The sequence below is a fragment of the Polyergus mexicanus genome, unplaced genomic scaffold, assembly GCF_030449975.1.
Source record: "Polyergus mexicanus isolate NDT 795.1 unplaced genomic scaffold, iyPolMexi1.0 SCAF_6, whole genome shotgun sequence".
Taxonomy (NCBI): domain Eukaryota; kingdom Metazoa; phylum Arthropoda; class Insecta; order Hymenoptera; family Formicidae; genus Polyergus; species Polyergus mexicanus.
The window spans coordinates 10289047-10306922 of NW_027223326.1; the positions used below are offsets into that span (position 1 = coordinate 10289047).

At 38.0% G+C, this 17876-nt stretch overlaps 1 protein-coding gene across 17 annotated transcripts in view; it reads right to left on the reverse strand.

Moving 5' to 3' along the window:
• Heph (polypyrimidine tract-binding protein 1 heph) overlaps nucleotides 1–17876 on the reverse strand; it is a 356236-nt gene that overhangs the window by 76228 nt on the left and 262132 nt on the right. For 15 of the 17 annotated variants that reach the window (XM_070296915.1, XM_070296914.1, XM_070296909.1 and 12 more), the window contains one exon: nucleotides 9937–10086. In XM_070296915.1, coding sequence (XP_070153016.1) covers nucleotides 9937–10086 — 150 coding nt within the window. Of the gene's footprint in view, nucleotides 1–9936; nucleotides 10087–16155; nucleotides 16470–17876 lie in introns of those variants that run through there. The other 2 variants (XM_070296911.1, XM_070296916.1) reach the window with 2 other exon arrangements.

Genomic DNA, 17876 nt, shown 5'->3' on the forward strand with positions numbered 1-17876 from the left:
AATTTCTAGTTTGAAAATTTCAAGTTCCAGTCCTATCCCACTGGATGCATCGCGTCATATTTCCACGCCCTTTTTCTTATTTCATACTACTATTTACCATGACAACATAGTTACGAGTATTTTTCAACGTCCGTTGGTGATATTTTTGCCATGCGCCTCGTGTATGCAAGCGAAATCGGCGCGGCGCGATTGTACAATAGGAGCTGTTTTCTACAGTAATTCTTTCAATATGTATCACTGCAGGCCATTTACATTAAGAAAGCAATTACTGACAAGATATCAATTCCTGTGATTACAGCAGATTGTAAAATATACGCTACATCTTGTACCATAAGAAATGACAACCAAAGAAAAACTTGATTAAATACTCGATTCTTTTCCTAATTATTCGTAGGGTGTGCAAAACGCATCTTATTATTATGTGAAACATACTACGTACAATTACAACGAGCTGCTATTGTTCTTCACCGGTTCATCAAGTCACGAATAATCGTCAACGCCTCGATGCGCGCGAGTTTCCGCGAAATAAAGGTGTACACGATTTCGTCAAGTGTTGGGTCTGCGCCTCCCTTTTTTTTTACGTCGTTCACGAACGTAAAAAGAAGCTCTCGCCCGCGATACCGTCACGAAGAAGTGAGGCTGTCTCACGAAGCGTCTGAACCCAACCCTTCTTTCCACGACACGAAGCGGAACGGAACGGGAGCGTGGCAATGAAACGTGTTTCCAGAGGCCGGTCGTAAAAGTCTTTAACCCGTTTCGAGAGACGTGACCATTCTTTCTCTCTCTTTCTCTTTCTAAACGTATATACATTCACGGCTAGAAGTTTCTCGAACGTCCGGCTTTTACGACTCGGCCGAATCGGTTTCCCGCGAATTCGCGAATAGATGTGGCCTGAACGAGAAATTTCCCCTGGAAAAATTCGCGAAAAAGCGAGTTCCCAGCCAGTGCCGAAAAAGGTTTTCATCGGTAACTTACAAGGGTAATGGACGATCCTTAAACGAAGAAATTGCGAAGAATAGACGTTACGAAAAAGTATACTGTTAATATCCGCGCGCCATGAATACGATTTCATCGTTGAAACTGCATTGTCATTAAGTTTGAAGAACATTAAGCGCACTTGACGGGATAATTTCAAGAAAAATCCGTACCGTACCGGACGATGTAATCGAATACCATGACAAACGACGTTCTTTATCGTGAACGAATGGAACGTTGCTTTTTACTCTATAATTAAAATTCGTCAACGTCGTATTGTCACGTATGACGGCGGCGCGGTAACATTTACCGCGTTTATTATCCTTGTGACGGACAATTAAGAAGAGATATCGGCAGCCGTTTGCAATTTGTGCGAGACTTGACTTCGCGGTCTCGCGAAATTGCAGCTTGCAGAGCAGCAGCGTGTAAAAAAAAAAAAAAAGAGGAGACGCATCGCGAGAGGCGGTTATCTCATCGCGCTATTGCAGTCGCATATGTCTGTCGACTTTTACGACCAAGCCAGGCTAGAGCTTTTTTCGCTACTCGATGAGGGTTCAACGGTGACGTCCGTCGGCCGTCGTAAACTTTAAAGGATGCTGCACACGTATGCGGGATGAATTTCTATCTGTCATTCTCGTAACGCACGGAGACGGGAGCGAGGAGATCGGTGAGACGTATTAACGAGGAAACGAGATTAACGTTACGCGCAAATTGGATGTTCAGGAAAAATGGCAATCGCGCGCGGGCACGTGAATTAAAATGCACGATCGCTAACGTAATCACGAGATTAAACGAGAGTTCGATCGCGGCCGTGGAAGATATTCGGCCAATTATTTCGACGCGTAAATCCACGTAAATGCTAGGATTCGTGATTAAAGTTATAGATGAATAAATGGATTATAATTGTGATTTTAATAATTGCACGCATATAGATATATATGTACATATAGAGTGTCCCAAAATCACCATATTTCCTATAATCCTATTAACAGATTCTATGGAGTTTCCAATTTTTAGTCGATTTTTCCGTAGCAAAAATGTCGTAAAAATCATTTTTTTGAGAATTTCCAATTTTTTTCCTCGTATATTTTTTCTATAACCAAATCTCAATTTAAAATTCGTTAAATTAAATTGAAATTAACTAAAAAATATAGTTTTATTATCTTAATTTCGCAAAGTTTAATTTACAAAAGGACTAATTTGATTTAAAAGATTCGCGTTTCTCAATCGCTTATAACTCGGAAATTATTAATGATATTTTCGTTAAGAAAAAATCATCTCCAAATTGACTTTATATACGTTTCTTAAATTTCACGAGAAATTGCGGTACACGCGCATATATATATATACAAGAATGACGAAGAGATGGTTGTAAAAGAGATGCAAATAATTTTCTACGATATAGAAAAAGGCGGGAGTGGATGGAAATCGTTGTCGCTATCGCGTTTTCTCTGCTCGACGAGCTGAATCTTCTTCTCTTCCGCCCTCTTGCCCCCGAATCTTATGATATCGTGCCGTTACTTCAGCCTTTCCTCTTAGCCCGTAAAATTCCACGAGGTGTACGCATGCTTGCAAAATAGGTACAAGCCGCGCCCTCGAGTCTTTCGACGAGACATTTCTCTCTCATGCAGCTCGTTTTCGAAGAGATAGGAGATGTACTCGACGCAAATTATATATATATATATATATATAATTTGCGTCGAATACATCGCATATACACATGTATATGGTATATGAGCGCATATACGTTATATAATTCAAGTGTACGCTCGCTAACTGACAGAGCGATATCTCAGAGACGTCATATCTCATCTCCGCGGAATTCACAATGTATAATGCAATCGATGCAAATTATAAATTCTTAATTCGCCGTCTTTCTTTTTACGTACCGGCTATATATTCGTCCGATCTATATTTAGCGTTGAGAATCAAGAACAATCGAATTTGAATTTAAAAAAAATTACGTTTTCTTCTTCGTCCGACGTTCTCCCAGATTTTTCCGGAATTTAGTCTTAAGTAATAGACGACACCATTCCGTTCCAGAAGAAGGAAAGAAAATTATATTGAAACAAGGGAGAGAGACGATTCGCGGTACGCAAAAAAAAAAAAAAAAAAAAAAAAAGGCGTATCAAAATATCATTGACAAACGCAAAAAAGTGGGTCGAGTTTCGAAAAGACGACAAACCGTATTTAGATAACGAATGCGTTGCATGCGACGCCGCCGAGGCGAATCGATAGCTCGATCACGCACTCGCATGCATCTGCGCGTATTTGCATAATGGAAATTTCATTTCAATCTAAATACGTACTATCGTCGCGACTGGCTGGCGTCAACGATTCAAATATGTTCTTGTTTTCAATGCGGTCGACAAACACGAGAACCTTCGGATAGTCACTCGAAAATCCGCTAAAGAAAAAACTTTATCATTTACGTTCGAAACGATAAAGTCGCTCGACAAAGTTAATTACGTACGCAAGAATTAGTCTTCAAAAATATTACTCAAAAATAATATTTAACGAAGCCTCATAGAGAGAGAGAGAGAGAGAGGGAGAGAGGGAGAAAGAAAAAGAGAAAGCGAGAGTCAATCATTATCGTCGCGCTTTTTCGCAGAGACAAAGAATCATCGTCGACTAATCGACAAGCGACGAAAAATCGTTAATTGGACTCATGTGGGGGAAAACAGAAGAATTGTCATCGCAGAAACGAGAAAGCTCGGGAAACGAAAATGCGGCGCAATAATTAGGAGCAAGTACGCCGCACGCGCACAAAGCAAGAACCGAAACGGCCACCGCGACCTCTTTTTTTTCCATCCGTCCGTCTCTTGTTTCTTCCTTCCTTTCTTCCTTTCTTTTTCGTCCTTCCTTCATGTGATCACCGCTTCCGCAATGGGCAACGACTGATACTAGTATACCGCGGGATATAACTTTAATTGAATTTAAATTGAATTTAAAATATTAATATCGTCGCCAGTTATTACGTTTGCCCGCTCGCGGCGTTATCGTGCTCGCGGCATTCCGCCCTTTACAGCTATTTCCACCCTCGTCATCACCTATCCTCTCTGATTCTTCCCCCGTGTACGCGCTCTCTTTTTGCGATCACTTTAAAGGGCGCGTCATTCAGTCGACGAATTAATTAGCCAAAAATTGAAAAGTCGCGGTAATCGTGTAAGATCCAGTTCGTTTATTCTCGTTTCTCTTTTTTTCTCCCCTCTTAATTAAATTATATACGCGAGATTGCGACCGATGTATCTTTGAAAACGGCATCGCGGTACCTCGCGGATATTTTTCTCGCGCAAGAAACGAGATTCGAGATGAAAAATAAACAGGGACGGAGAGATACTCGTACACGCATGAATACCGAAAATGTTGACTACATTTTCTGCTTCATCATTTATTTATATTAATTAAATTGTGGACTTCGTATCCCGTATTTTATAAATATTACAGGGATCTGCAAGTAAGATTACAAATGAAACATTTAATAGCTCTCTACTAGATTAGTAGGCGCTAGATATCTTCTTTTTTTTTTTCCTTTTTCAAGTACGGTCGAATTTAACGCGAATCCAACGTGACGAAGATAACAACAGAGTTCGAGAAATTCAGTGAGTCGAGTTCGCAGTGTTTCGGGGACCACGGTCCGCCGAGGATTAAAAGGAGATCCGACTGAGAGAGCGCGTCACTGAAATCCTAGGAGGTTCGGGTATAACAAACGCCAACACTCTCGTATTTGGATATCCTATAGCTAGGGCACGTTGCTTTTGTAGATCGAACACCGGCGCGAAAGTCGAAGAGGTAACCCTAAGGGCGAAAACCGAGCAAACACAACGACGGCGACGAATGGAAAGCTTTGGCCGGACAGCGCTCTCGAGGATTAAACAAAATGCGGCGGAAATACATTTCTAATGCCGGAGGGATAGTTGATCGATAGATGTTTTCTTTTTTCTCCCTCCCCTCGCCCCCTCTCTCACCCTTTAACTTGAGGGCCGCGCCCTACGCCGGATATCCGACACGAAGAGGCGCGGCCCCCACGGATATTCGGCCCCGTTAATTAAAAAGGAGAGAAAAACAGAGAAATCAAACTCGTCGAACGTGTCTGACTGATTGATATTTGCGCGAGATTGAAGCCGGATGGTGGATTTTCGGCGAAAAAGCATCCTAATAACGGATTCAACAGCGTGAGAAAAATCGTTGGTGAGATAGAAAAATCCGCGTTGCTCGATATTTGACCGACGGATAAACTGGTTTGTTTTTCAATGATCTGATAACGCATAGCACTCAAGATATGCGCTATATTTATGTAATTAGGAGTACGCAAATATTTTTATTATATTATTCTTGAATATAATTAAAAATATAGATTATATCGAGTAAAAAAATTACTTTAAAATATATAAGTAATTTACGGTAGATTCTTAACACGCAAGATAATAACAAAAACGATAGGTTTCCCGCGTTTCCGCGAGCGATCTGACGTTTCTTTTGTCAGTTTTAAAGCCCGAGAAAAATTTCATCGCGTTGAATGACGTGGAAGATACTACGCAAGCGAGAAGGGCGGCGGAGCAGGGAGTTTGCGGGATCGGACAAAGAGCCCGTTCCGGTAACCAACTTAACCGGAAACTTCGAATCAAAGCAAACACGGAGAAAGTGCCCGCGGGGGTCAGCCCGGGTCGGGGGACCGGGCCGGTTCATCGCAAAACTCGATTTATTATCACGGCGTAATGCACGTGCGCTTCTCTCGTCCTTGTCCTCCACCCCGTCGGTCTCTCTTTGCGTGTAATTGGGAAGCTTAAGCCCGGGTGTACGATAATAACGCGAGTTTCCCCACGTGATCGAGTTACTTTGGGATTGTCTTGGCCGCCGCGGGCAGACGCGTCGCCGGAAATGGACGAAGGGGTAGCGAGTCATGATTCCTGCACGCGGGTCTAACAAATGCCGCGGGTGGGGCTAGGAAATTGCGTTCGCCAAACACAGAACGTTTCAGCGATTTGCCGTAATTTGTAGCTGGGAAAACCTCCTCTCGACCGTGGCTAATGCTTGCAACTGCTGTCCATAAACTGTTCATTATGATTGTAATATTCTCGCTTATTATGGCGATGAATCGCATCATTATCGCGCGTTTTATCATTCGCCAATCAAATTGATTCTCACTTATGGATTTTCTCGGGAATGCGTTTCAGATAAAATAAAATCAGTTTTTTTTTTCTATGTACTTTTGTTTCATGTGACATAATTTATACAGGCGATTTCCGAGGTTCAAACATATTCAGTATGTAACAGACGGTCCGGGATACTAAGCAAAGATTTTGTCGTTTGTGCAAACGACAGTACGACATCGTCATCGTTGTGACCGAAAATCGTTCGATCCTCGATAAAATCGCGCTGTCTTTCGTAAGGATTTGAAGAAAATCATCGGACGAGCTGGCTTTTGGCAAACCGTCGAGGCTTTGCTGACGTGATCCCGAACGAGATTATGCGAATGCGTTTAATGTTCGCGTATCTCTCTCTTTCTCTTTCTCTCTCTCTCTCTCTCTCTCTCTCATCCTCGATACTGATTCTAATATGGTGGTGTATGTACAACAGGTATGATAATGCGAGCCGAGCTGTGCGCACCGTCGTTTATATACCCAGGCAGAGATTAAAGTAATGCATCGATGCACCGGTTTGCCGCATTGAGCCAAATGAGGAGATTTAACCTTCTCGTGCAAATTACAAACGCATTAGTGACGCCCATGGGATTCCCGGGTGCAAGCACAGGATTCTACAGCGTATCTTCGAATTATCATTCGCCGCGAGTGCGAAATTATTTCCTACTAATTGTTTGGTATATTTCTCTGACGCGATAAAATGTGTAAAAAATGTAAAAATCGGCATCGCCGTTTTTGCAAGGATGGCAACGTTAACGTCATTCACTCAATGCGACAGGCGGGATGCAATTTTTTGTGACCAATATGAGTGAATAATATCCGATATTGTGCCACGATGATCCAATCTTTGTTAAGGTCGTCCACGAAATAGAGCCATTCTCCGAGAATTAAGGCGCAAGGATCATATAATGTATGACGTTAAGCAAACATTCCTTTGAAGGAATTCCGTATCCGCTTATGGAACAGTCATTTAATGGATTCCAAATAGAACGCTTCACCCATTGCGTATCTCGGGCACAGTGCATGTTGCAATTAACCACGCTGATTAGGCAATGCGCTTTGAAGCAACATGCCCACGATGAAAGGTTCATACACACATAATATCGCTGATTTTATACCCAAAGGAAATTTCAAATTTCTCGAAATGCAATCGAAATAGCGGAAATTGCTAATAGGATAGAATCATATAAAAATTTAATTAAAGCTTATATTATTTATATAATTGTATTATTATTTGATTATTTTTTCTTTTCTTATATATGTTTTTATATATCTAGTTATATTATTTTAGTGTTGTATTTTTTCCATATATATTTGAAAATGAATTTATTTTCTCTTTAAAAATATAATTTTATACTTTAAGAGCAATTAAAATAGCTTCATTAAACAGAAAATTAAAAGCGCCTATTTTAACGAACATAAAAAATATATATAATATATATTAAGAAATTTAGAGAGAAGCATATTGAAACAAAGTTTCGCCCTCCAGCCACATTTCGTTAATAAAAACAATTACTTTGAAGTAAGATTAGAAGTAGCGTCGATCATTCATCGACGTAACGAGCAAACTTTTGACTAAAAAAACGATGCAGCAACTTACTTAGCGAGAGGATCGGACGAAGAATATGATCGAATCAGAAGTAAAGGTGGGTGGTTAAGGGACTAAAACGAACCGTGGGAGTATTCGAAACCAAAGCGCGGCCATCAAATACGCATTCGGGGGATTTACAAGTTATTCAAATATTCCCCGCCCGCGGTAAGCTACGATGAATACTCGGTGTTCCAATTTAATCCCCTTCGAAATCACATCCTTCGTCGTTCGTGGCCGACCCTTCCTCCCTTCTCATTTCCCCTCTCCGTTCCGGACGATTCGCCATTAATTCGCTCAGTCGCATTGGAAAAATTTTCGAGCTGTCGGAGAACTGTCGGTACGAAAAATAATCTGAAATAATTTGCGGCTTTCTCGGCATTCCGACAATAAACTCGAACGAATTATTGATCGGTCTGACTAAATAAAAAAAAAAATATATATATATATATATATATATATATATATATATATATTTGAGCGAGATTAAAAAAATACATTATAATTAAATCCCATATCATATTTAAACGTAATTATTCAGCAGTAAAATTAATGAAATATTCCATAAATTTTGCTTGATATTTGCTAGATGTGCACGTGTGTTTAAATTAAACAGACCCTTTTCTATGTACAAATGACTTGCTTTGATATTTTTTCAATCACATGAAATATTAAAATATTGTGTGTATTTGGCTGTATTTAAACACACGTTATTTAAAACACAGTTATTAATTCCTGAAGTATTAAAAATACACGAATTTGAATTTTTAGCGCATTTTAAAAGCACGAATACGTGTTGCTTTGTTACTACTGCAGGCTATCCACATTATTCGAAATGTGGAACAACGTATGCACAGCTGGCCTATTTTTGCAATCTGTGCATACATTGCTGAGAATAATCATTGCAGAAAGTCGCGGAATTTTATGCAATGTATTGTGGCGATGCATTGAATATGCGTTGTTAGTTCGTTGTTTTTGTATAAAATCCTATATTTCAAGGACGGAAACAGCAAGGTATGGAAAACGATGCAGAAAAATGATTTATTTGACAGAGAAACGACATTTAATCGGAATCTTTTCGAGATAAAAGTCGTCTTTAAATTCTTTTAAAAAAATTGCACGCATATATACATAAAAATAAATACACAAGCGAATCGTCGTCTACGATACGTCATTTATTGGCAAGGTAAAAAATATTCTTGTTTCCACTCCTGTTCGCGAACACTCGCGTCGATAACACCGCAGTAGCGGCGTACTTTGCATAAAAATATCCATGTAAATGCATAGATAAAAATACTGGATTATCTGAATATATATGTTTGTAAGACCACTTACTGCGTTTATCGCGGTTACATCACATACAGACACAAAGTCACGTTACGGATGTTGTTATTTGAATACGCGGTCCTTACCAACGATGCGTACATCGCGAAACCACGCGGAACTTTATAAAGCGACGTTAAACCTCCTGGCGAGTATTGTCACACGTGCGAGCGCAGAATTAATGTCGTCAAAGTGAATTGATATTTTGATCACGCAGGCCATAACGGCGTCCGGATAAACGTAATTTCGTTTGCGCGTAATTGAACGCACACCGGTCGAGAGATCGGTCCGGATAGATCGGTTCGTAAAAGTAACTCGATCGTACAGTTTGCCAGAGAGTTATGCCGAAAAATTGCTCCAAATTTGCTGCTCTATCTATTCTTGTCCGACAGTAATACGCATTAAAATTAATACAAAGCATATCGCAATTAAAAATGTGAAAATTACGCCACGAAAATGTAATCTATCCCTCCCCTTTACTGGAAGATCTCTTTCTATATACGGAGAAATGCTTTTAAAGATATTTATATCAATACAATATATTTTATTTAAACGGACGATCGTCGACTCGATTCGATCACGTATATCGGGCGATTCGATTGTCTCCGCAAAATGCGTCATGCATGCGACATAAACGCACTCTCATCTCTATCCTGCGTGGCGACCAGTGACGAGAACACACGGCACGTAAAACGGCGTCGTTTGCACGCTAAAAGATTTCGCGATCGAATTACAAGAATATATAATCCGCGAATGGAATATTTTTTTATTTAACTATGCGTATCCGCTGTGTTAATTGTTCGTTTTCTTATGCCGCTATTCATAATTTTCGGCAATCATATACGCATTTTTTCACAAACCAATATAATAATTATAAACACTCTTGCGTAATTAATTTAGACTTACTTGATTCTTGCCCTTGAGAACGAGGACATTGGTGACGCGGCCGAAGGGCAGGCCCAGATGGATGATTTCTGCCTCTGACACCTCGTTAGGTATATTCCTGATATGAATGACTCTGGAAGGTTTGCCGCTGTGACTCTTGTCGAGCTTAACCTGGAACAAAAAGAATGAATCCCTCGTGAGTCGTCGGATAAAGCGAGCTGAGAACTTAATGTCTTGTCATAAATATATAGCCCATAGAAAAAAAGAAGGAAAAAGATACAAATAGTCTCATAAATAAGAAAAAATGTTAGAACCGTGTTATATCTAAAGAAACTAATCTTGTTTCTGCCATTTTCTGAATCTAATTCGATATATAACACGGTCCCAGCCAACTCAAATATGGTTGAGTTTAATCGTTTCTACAGAAAAGAAAATAAATAAAAAAGAAAATCAATTTTACATTTATTTTAAAAATTACCAATGTTTATTTAATGCTTATGTTAATTTACGAAAACAACTAGAAGAAATAATTATTTTAATATAAAATATGAACGAATTTAAGAGACACGTAAAAAAATTAAATATAAAACAAGTACAAATTCGTCATAACAATATTCTTTTAAATATTTTATGCATCGTATAACGAGGAAAGTAATTATTTTAAATGATTACCCGTGACATCTCTCTAACGCGCGAACTGTATGCTCAAATTATTTATTTTTGATTTGTAAAATTAACTATCATAAATATTTCAGATATATAATTATAAAATTAATATCTATATAATTATATAAAATATATGCACATATATAAATAAAAATTATTATATTATCCTTAATATATATTATTACATTAATCATTTATAAAGAATAGGAGAAAAGGAAAAAAATAATTTTTACCCGGATATATATTCTTATTTTCTATTTCAAATACGATTTTATGTCCATCTCTACAATTAATTCGCAAGGAATAAATTCCAGTAGAAAAAGATAACTAACAAAACTTTCAATCAATCGTTTTCGCGAAAAAGGGAGAGGGATTTTATTGAATTCTTGGCCGCTTATATTATTCCATATATGGTGGGACGAAGTCGAAGAAAGCGCGCGACTAAGATTTATATATATATCTTCAATTCTTATATATGCGCGTGTATACACTTAAGTCGAAGCTGTCCTATCGCCGAGGGCGGAGTTTTCAATCACGTCTCTATCTAGTCGAACTCAGTCGAGAGCCCGGCGCTTCCTCCTCTTCCTCGCTTCCGAAAAGAACCTCCAAAACCCATCTCTGTGTCGGCTTCGTCGTTGAGGTTTTCCTCGTTTTTTTTTCCTCGCCGTTCCGTGGCTCTCTTAAAAACGTCGCTGAGGTTTAGTCGGGTTTAACTGATCGGAAAACGCGCTTTTTACCGGGTTAAAGAAGATGGATATTTCAGAGCTCTATCCTTAATCCCTCCTCGCCTCTTTCACGTCCCACGGAACGAGGTTCGAAAGAACGACAGATATTTTTATTTGAACGTGTCAATCGATATAAAGCTGAGGGGAAGGAATATAAGAAAGATGGATAATTGAAAACGCTGTGTGGATTATTAATTATGAGTGGATAATTGATTAATTAATCCGGTTAATTAATTAATGGCGCAAATGAGTTTACAGCATTGTGAAGAATATAAATATACAAGGACAAAATGTATGTATGATAAATGAGAATCAAATCAATTTTCAAAATATATGTATATAAGGAATAATATTATATAATAAATGTATTAGAAATATTGTATAAAGCATAGAAACGGACATGATATTTTTCTGAAACGTATTCATTTACTAGTATTATCTAGCGTGTTTATTAGTATTATTAATGTATTTATTTATTAAATAAATATCCGGTGATTTTTAAGTATGTAAAACACATTTGTTTGAACACATAACGGGAGTATCAAGTGAGAGTTAAATGCGGTTTATTTTTTCATTCATAAATACCGGAAGATAACCTGCGTTAATTAACTCAAAATATAAGAGAAAGACCGAGGTGGTGATTCTCGACTGTCCACGAATGAATTAAAAATCAACTCTTGCCGACATCCCTTTATGTCGACCTCAATTTTCTCGATGTGGCGTCCACATGTCGTCGTTTTAATCTCGCTTGTACGAACTGTCGCAACGGCAGCAACGACGACGACGACGACGACTACGACAATGAAATCGGATTACAAACGAGTTGGCGTGCCGTATGCCGTAATAAGACGGATTCCATGACGAGGCGATAAAGCGTTTCTAGCTCAACAGGTCAAAGTCGCGACAGAGTGGCACGACTTTTTAAATGCTCAAACCAATATAAAGGAAGGGTTTATATGAAATTTTCACCTCAATCTTATACTTTATGTATAAATGATCATTGATTATATCTTACAGATCTTATGTATAACAATATAAAAAATAATGTATGAAAAAATTAATCAGACAAATTATGGTTGTCAATCCAAAAGTAATTTTCTAATTTTTTCGATTAATCTTTCCTCGAAATTTCCGTCGGAAAAAAAAAACGGAACTCGAGTGTAGCAAAATTCTAAATGTTCTTTTATTTCCTACGTTTATATATTCACGGTTATAACATGAAAGTTACAAAAGATGTAACGGAGAAGCGGCGAGTCAAGATGAGAGCGCTAACCGCAATGTCAGAGGAATCAATCCTAAACGCGAAACAGGGCACACATCGCCGACGACGCGAAGAATTCCACGAAAGGGTCCGGAAAGAGTATGACACGAGCGGATGTCGATCCCGGAAGAAGGATCTTAATTGCTCGATGTTTCTTCGCCGCGCTAACAAGATTCGCTTCGAGTGGCGTTCACTCACCATCGAGAACCATCATCGTCTCACCTCGCTTCGAGTCCAGACAACATATTTCCGGGTTCTCCACTTTTAAAAGTATATAGAATGAAACTCCGGCACAGACTCTCAACCCTTCAACCCCTTCTTACTCGCTCGGTTACGATCGAGAACATTACTTTGGAGCGAAGTCTGAGCCACCAGTTGCTGAGTTCGCGATTGCGCGCGTTCGCATACCGAAGTAAATATTAAAAAAAAAAAAAAAAAAAAAAAATCAAAATTTTTTACTCTAATGTTGACCGATAAAGTCTCGAGGTTTGCTCTCCGCTTTTTTCCTCGTCCCAAGCGCATCCTCGATTTCGGATGCAGGTCTCGTCGATCAACCTTCTTCACCGTAGCCGATAATTGGACATAATGGAGGCAATTCGCGGAAAATCGCTCTTAGGAAATAGGCCACGCGAGCCTCGTGCGTCACAACGACGCCAAAGTCGAACATGATCTGATTTATTGGCAAAATGAGCCGATGGATGGCGTGATTTCTTGTCTGACACGAGATCACTTATTTCCCTATACACTATATCATTATGAATGTATTTATAAAAATTTTCAACGGCAATTTTGACGAAAGAAAAGTAGCGGAAAAAATACTAATTAATTTAAACATTTTTATATAAAATAATTTGGGAAGCTACCCTTTTAATATGTTATTAAAAGGGTAGCTTCCCAAATTACTTTTTAATAATATTAGCAATATTACTTTTTTGTCTTATTATTTAAATAATAAATTCATTTCTCAGTAAAGTATAAAAATCAAATAGATATGTATCATTCAAACAAATTATGACATCGTGATTCCATAATTATCTAAATGTTATGCACGCGACTCATAATAATAAATGAAGTTTTATACGAGATACGCGTATCTCTAAAGATGTGGTAAAACAGAAAGCCGTTGATGTAATTGTAGATTCGCCGTAGCGTATCACACGCAGTTACATCTGTAACACAGTATTATCCAGCGTAAAGCGTCGGTGGGAGGTCTTACACGGACGATAAACACGTGATCGTAACTTTCGCTCCTGCGTGTTCTATAAACGTCGAAAGGTAAGCGTGTGAAAGTGAAGTTAACACGCCGATAATCTTTACGGCGCCGTTAAGCCGTTAAGCGACGTCTTAAAAATATCTGTAAATGAGAGCAACCTGCCTGTAACGGATGTTGCCTATTACGCAGTCATGACGATCGTTAAGCACGGTCGTTTAAACGGAAAACGTCGAATGGATGCTTCGATCTCTCACGAGTACCATTAATTCATATCCCTTGACATTTGCCATCAATTTTTCCATGATATCAAACGATCCATCGAATCTACAAATAATATAATAATTACGAGACGCGGGAATATCTAAATATTGGGAGAAAAAAAAAACTCGAAATTTTCCGAAGAATAAACTAAATTCTTTCATCAAAATATATAACAAATATTACTCTTTTGTAATAAATAAAAAAAAAAAAAAAAAAAAACACGAAAATATTATACGGGAATTAATGGTACACACGATGTAGAGAAAATAGAATGGATAAATATATCGTGTGATGTTGTTACATTGTGTATAATAAAATCTCATGTTACCAAATGAATTCCCGTAATGCGAGCGTTTTCAACAAATATAAAATAATTATTATATATTTTTCCACAAACCGCGATTTTTTATAAAGAATTGTAAATGTTTTATTATGTTTAACTTGAAATGTTTTATAGAATCGACTGAAAAATAAAAAAATGCATCTCGTAACGGTTACAATCAAATAAAAAAATATATATATATATATTGTATATTATACATATTATATTCGATAATAGAAATACGAGCCAACAATAAATATTCGAAACACGGTTAAAAGTATCACAGCGACGCTGATTCATTGTAAGCATATATTGCAAGGAATGCACATAATCTCGAGAACTTTAGTGAACTTTCTTTTGAACTTTGCCTTCCGGAAATATAATGCAACCTATGCACGTAATACAGTCACATATAATACGAGCTCAATCGCTCGCACAAGTATCCCAAGCTCTGCGCACTTTGATCTCAAGGTTATAAACACAGTTGTACCTCGCGCTACTTACGTATTGTTTACTATGTTCACGTGGCGCCATGTGTTATTGTATTAGTAATTCCCTACCTGAGGCACATAAGATAAGCGACGCGATAAACATCAATTATTCGTACATATACCCGAGTCTATGATATAAATCGTCTTCGATAAAGCGATCTAAAGACGCTAAAGATACGAATGTTGGTATATCGAGCATTGAAGGTAAAACGGAAAAAATAGAGATAAACGACACTTCACTTCGAGAACAAATCGTGATAAAAATTTCGCGATTCAACGAAATATACGTAAATAACGACTTGATCGATATTTTATATCACCCTTAAGTACATTTCAACGTGACATTTAATCATCAAGAAACACATTGCAGATACTCGAAATAAGAAAGCGATCAAATGGTGTAGGGTAAAAAGGACAGGCAGGGAAAAATGTGATTTAGATCCGGTAACAGGCGGCCGGATGCATTTCGCCTCATTTGCTCGCCCTCGAGGCATTTGCCAAAATGAGAGAAAATCGGGGAGGAGGGGAGGGGAGGGGAGGGGAGGGGGGAAGCACGAGCCACGCGCGTTCTTCTTGCTTTTGCGCGAAGATAAATGTTACGCGGTAGTCGCGTACCCTCTAAACCTTCGACCTCAATCGATCGTAATTTATAAGAGAAGGTAGGGGGACCGAGAGAGCAAGATCGACGACGACCTCAAATTCGAAGTAACCTTCCGAGACCGAAGAATCAAAGTAGTTTTTATATTCTCCCCTTTTTTACATTTATTCCTTTCCAACGCGTAATATGATTTATAAAAATGTTAGATACGCATATGTATCTCGATATATTTTGCGAGCAAACTATCGGAATATTTTTCCATTGTACGCGGCGGATCTCGTGTTATTTCGAGTGAGAAACAATGTTATTGTGCGTGTCGACTATTTCCTTGTTTAAATAAATATAGTTTATATCTCTTGCGTCAGAGTATTCAGGATAAAATGCAAAAAACTACTATTGAAAAAGCCGCGTGACGTAACACGAAGCGCGAGTAACGAACAAGGGCAAACTTCACGTTTAATGTTTCCAACGTTCAAAAGTTTCGATAAATGTTGAACGAACGCAAAATAATGCCAAGCGCGAATGTCTCGGAATGATCCCGACATGACACGTAATTCGAACATCAATCCCACGTGCCCGTCATACCTCGCATCAAAGATACAAATATGGCCGACGATGAAATAACAGTCTCTCGGAATGCAACGAGAAAACAATTTGCGTGCAAAGTGCGAGAAGGAAAAAGAGAGAGAAAGGGTAAACTTACGCCGAGTAAGTCCACGCACATTCTCAGATGAGAGCCTCTCCTCCCCCACGTTTCGTGCTCGAGGCTGCTGCGCATGCCTATGGATTCCCCGAGCGCCAGCAGGTGGTGAGATTCGCGATAAACATCGTACGATGTATGCGGCACCGGTTGCCCGACAACGCCGACCCCGATATCGCGACTCATGTTCGCCATTTCCGCACTCCCGACCGCGACATTCTTGTTAATAAACCGAAACATAAGCGAACGTTACGGGGTCGCTGTCGCTGACGCGACGCGACGCGTCCGCCACGCGCGAACGTGTCTGCGGAACAACGTGTTGCCACTCGGTCGATGTCACATTGACATTCGGCTAGTTCCGTCGCAACTCGGCGAACTTCGGCTCGCAGCGCCGCGCGCCGCCGCCGCAGGCTTCGCGCGTGTTAGTAAACAAGACGCGAATCAGATATAATTGTGTCGTATTTAGTGAGTTTTTAACCACGTAAATGATGCTACATCGGCTGATTGAAAGAGAACATCGAACGAGACAGATCGTAAGTCTAATACAATTGCGATATTTTATAAAATCCCAATATATTTGCTCTCTGATATTAGTTTAGACACCTACCCTGTGTTGATTTTATATTCGTAATCCTTGAATAGCAATCATTTTTGACTATATAAATATCAACTAGTATTAATTATTCTATCAAGTAATAAAAGAAAGGAATGATCAGCGAGTTGATTATAGCTACACAATATACTGATTTCGTTATTCAAAGCATTTAAAGTATATTCAGATTCAGTGCGCTACATTTTTATCGTTCAGTTGATTAGAATGAACTATGTAGAGAAAGCTACCTTATGGCGGTAAAGTTTTAAAAATTTAAAATTTTTTAATTAAATTAGATTTTTTTTAAGAGTTGCTTAGGTATTATAAAGTTCTCATCTCTTCGTTGTTTTAAATAAAATTGTTATATTTTAACATGAATTAATTAAACATTTCGCGAATAAAAGTATTAAAACAAAATAAGAATATTAATGTTTTACGAGATTTTTAATTTTGACATATTATGAGATAAAAAAGATGCAATATTTTGTAAAGTAAAAGTTCAATTTTCAATCTGACTATCTAAATACTTTCATATATCGAATTATGAAATTAACTGATTAATTATATAAAAATAACACAATTGTCTGTATCTTTTTTGATACATGTCGTATTTATTTTATTAATTTATAAGATTTTTAATTCAAATAAATATAAAAGAAAAAGTGGACAATGAATTAAATACGAAAATCTTTAATTAGAATTAGATTGATTAAATTTGTAGCCTGCTTTAGATCAAAGTTGTCTTTATTCGATTTTAAACGATAGTGAATTTGAAAGTCGATAGTTTAAAAATTCTATTTCATGCAAATGAAGATAGGGGAGATGCGCGTGTTAGTTTTAGGCTTAACAAGTTCTGCTGGAAGCTTCGTAAAATGCATTCGAGTTTGTGTTAAACACCGGTAAGAGAGAAGCGAAATTTGTTTTATTTTGTAATTGAATTTTTCAATCGACATAATTAATAACGTCGAAACGCATAATCAGATTATTATTTTGAAATTAACAAATAATATATATTCGAACAACGTATATATTTTTTGAAAACTGCATTTTTTGATCTATATATTTTATTTAATCATATTTATGTGCTTTAAACGTTCTAAGAAAACGTAATTGAGGTAATATTATTATTACG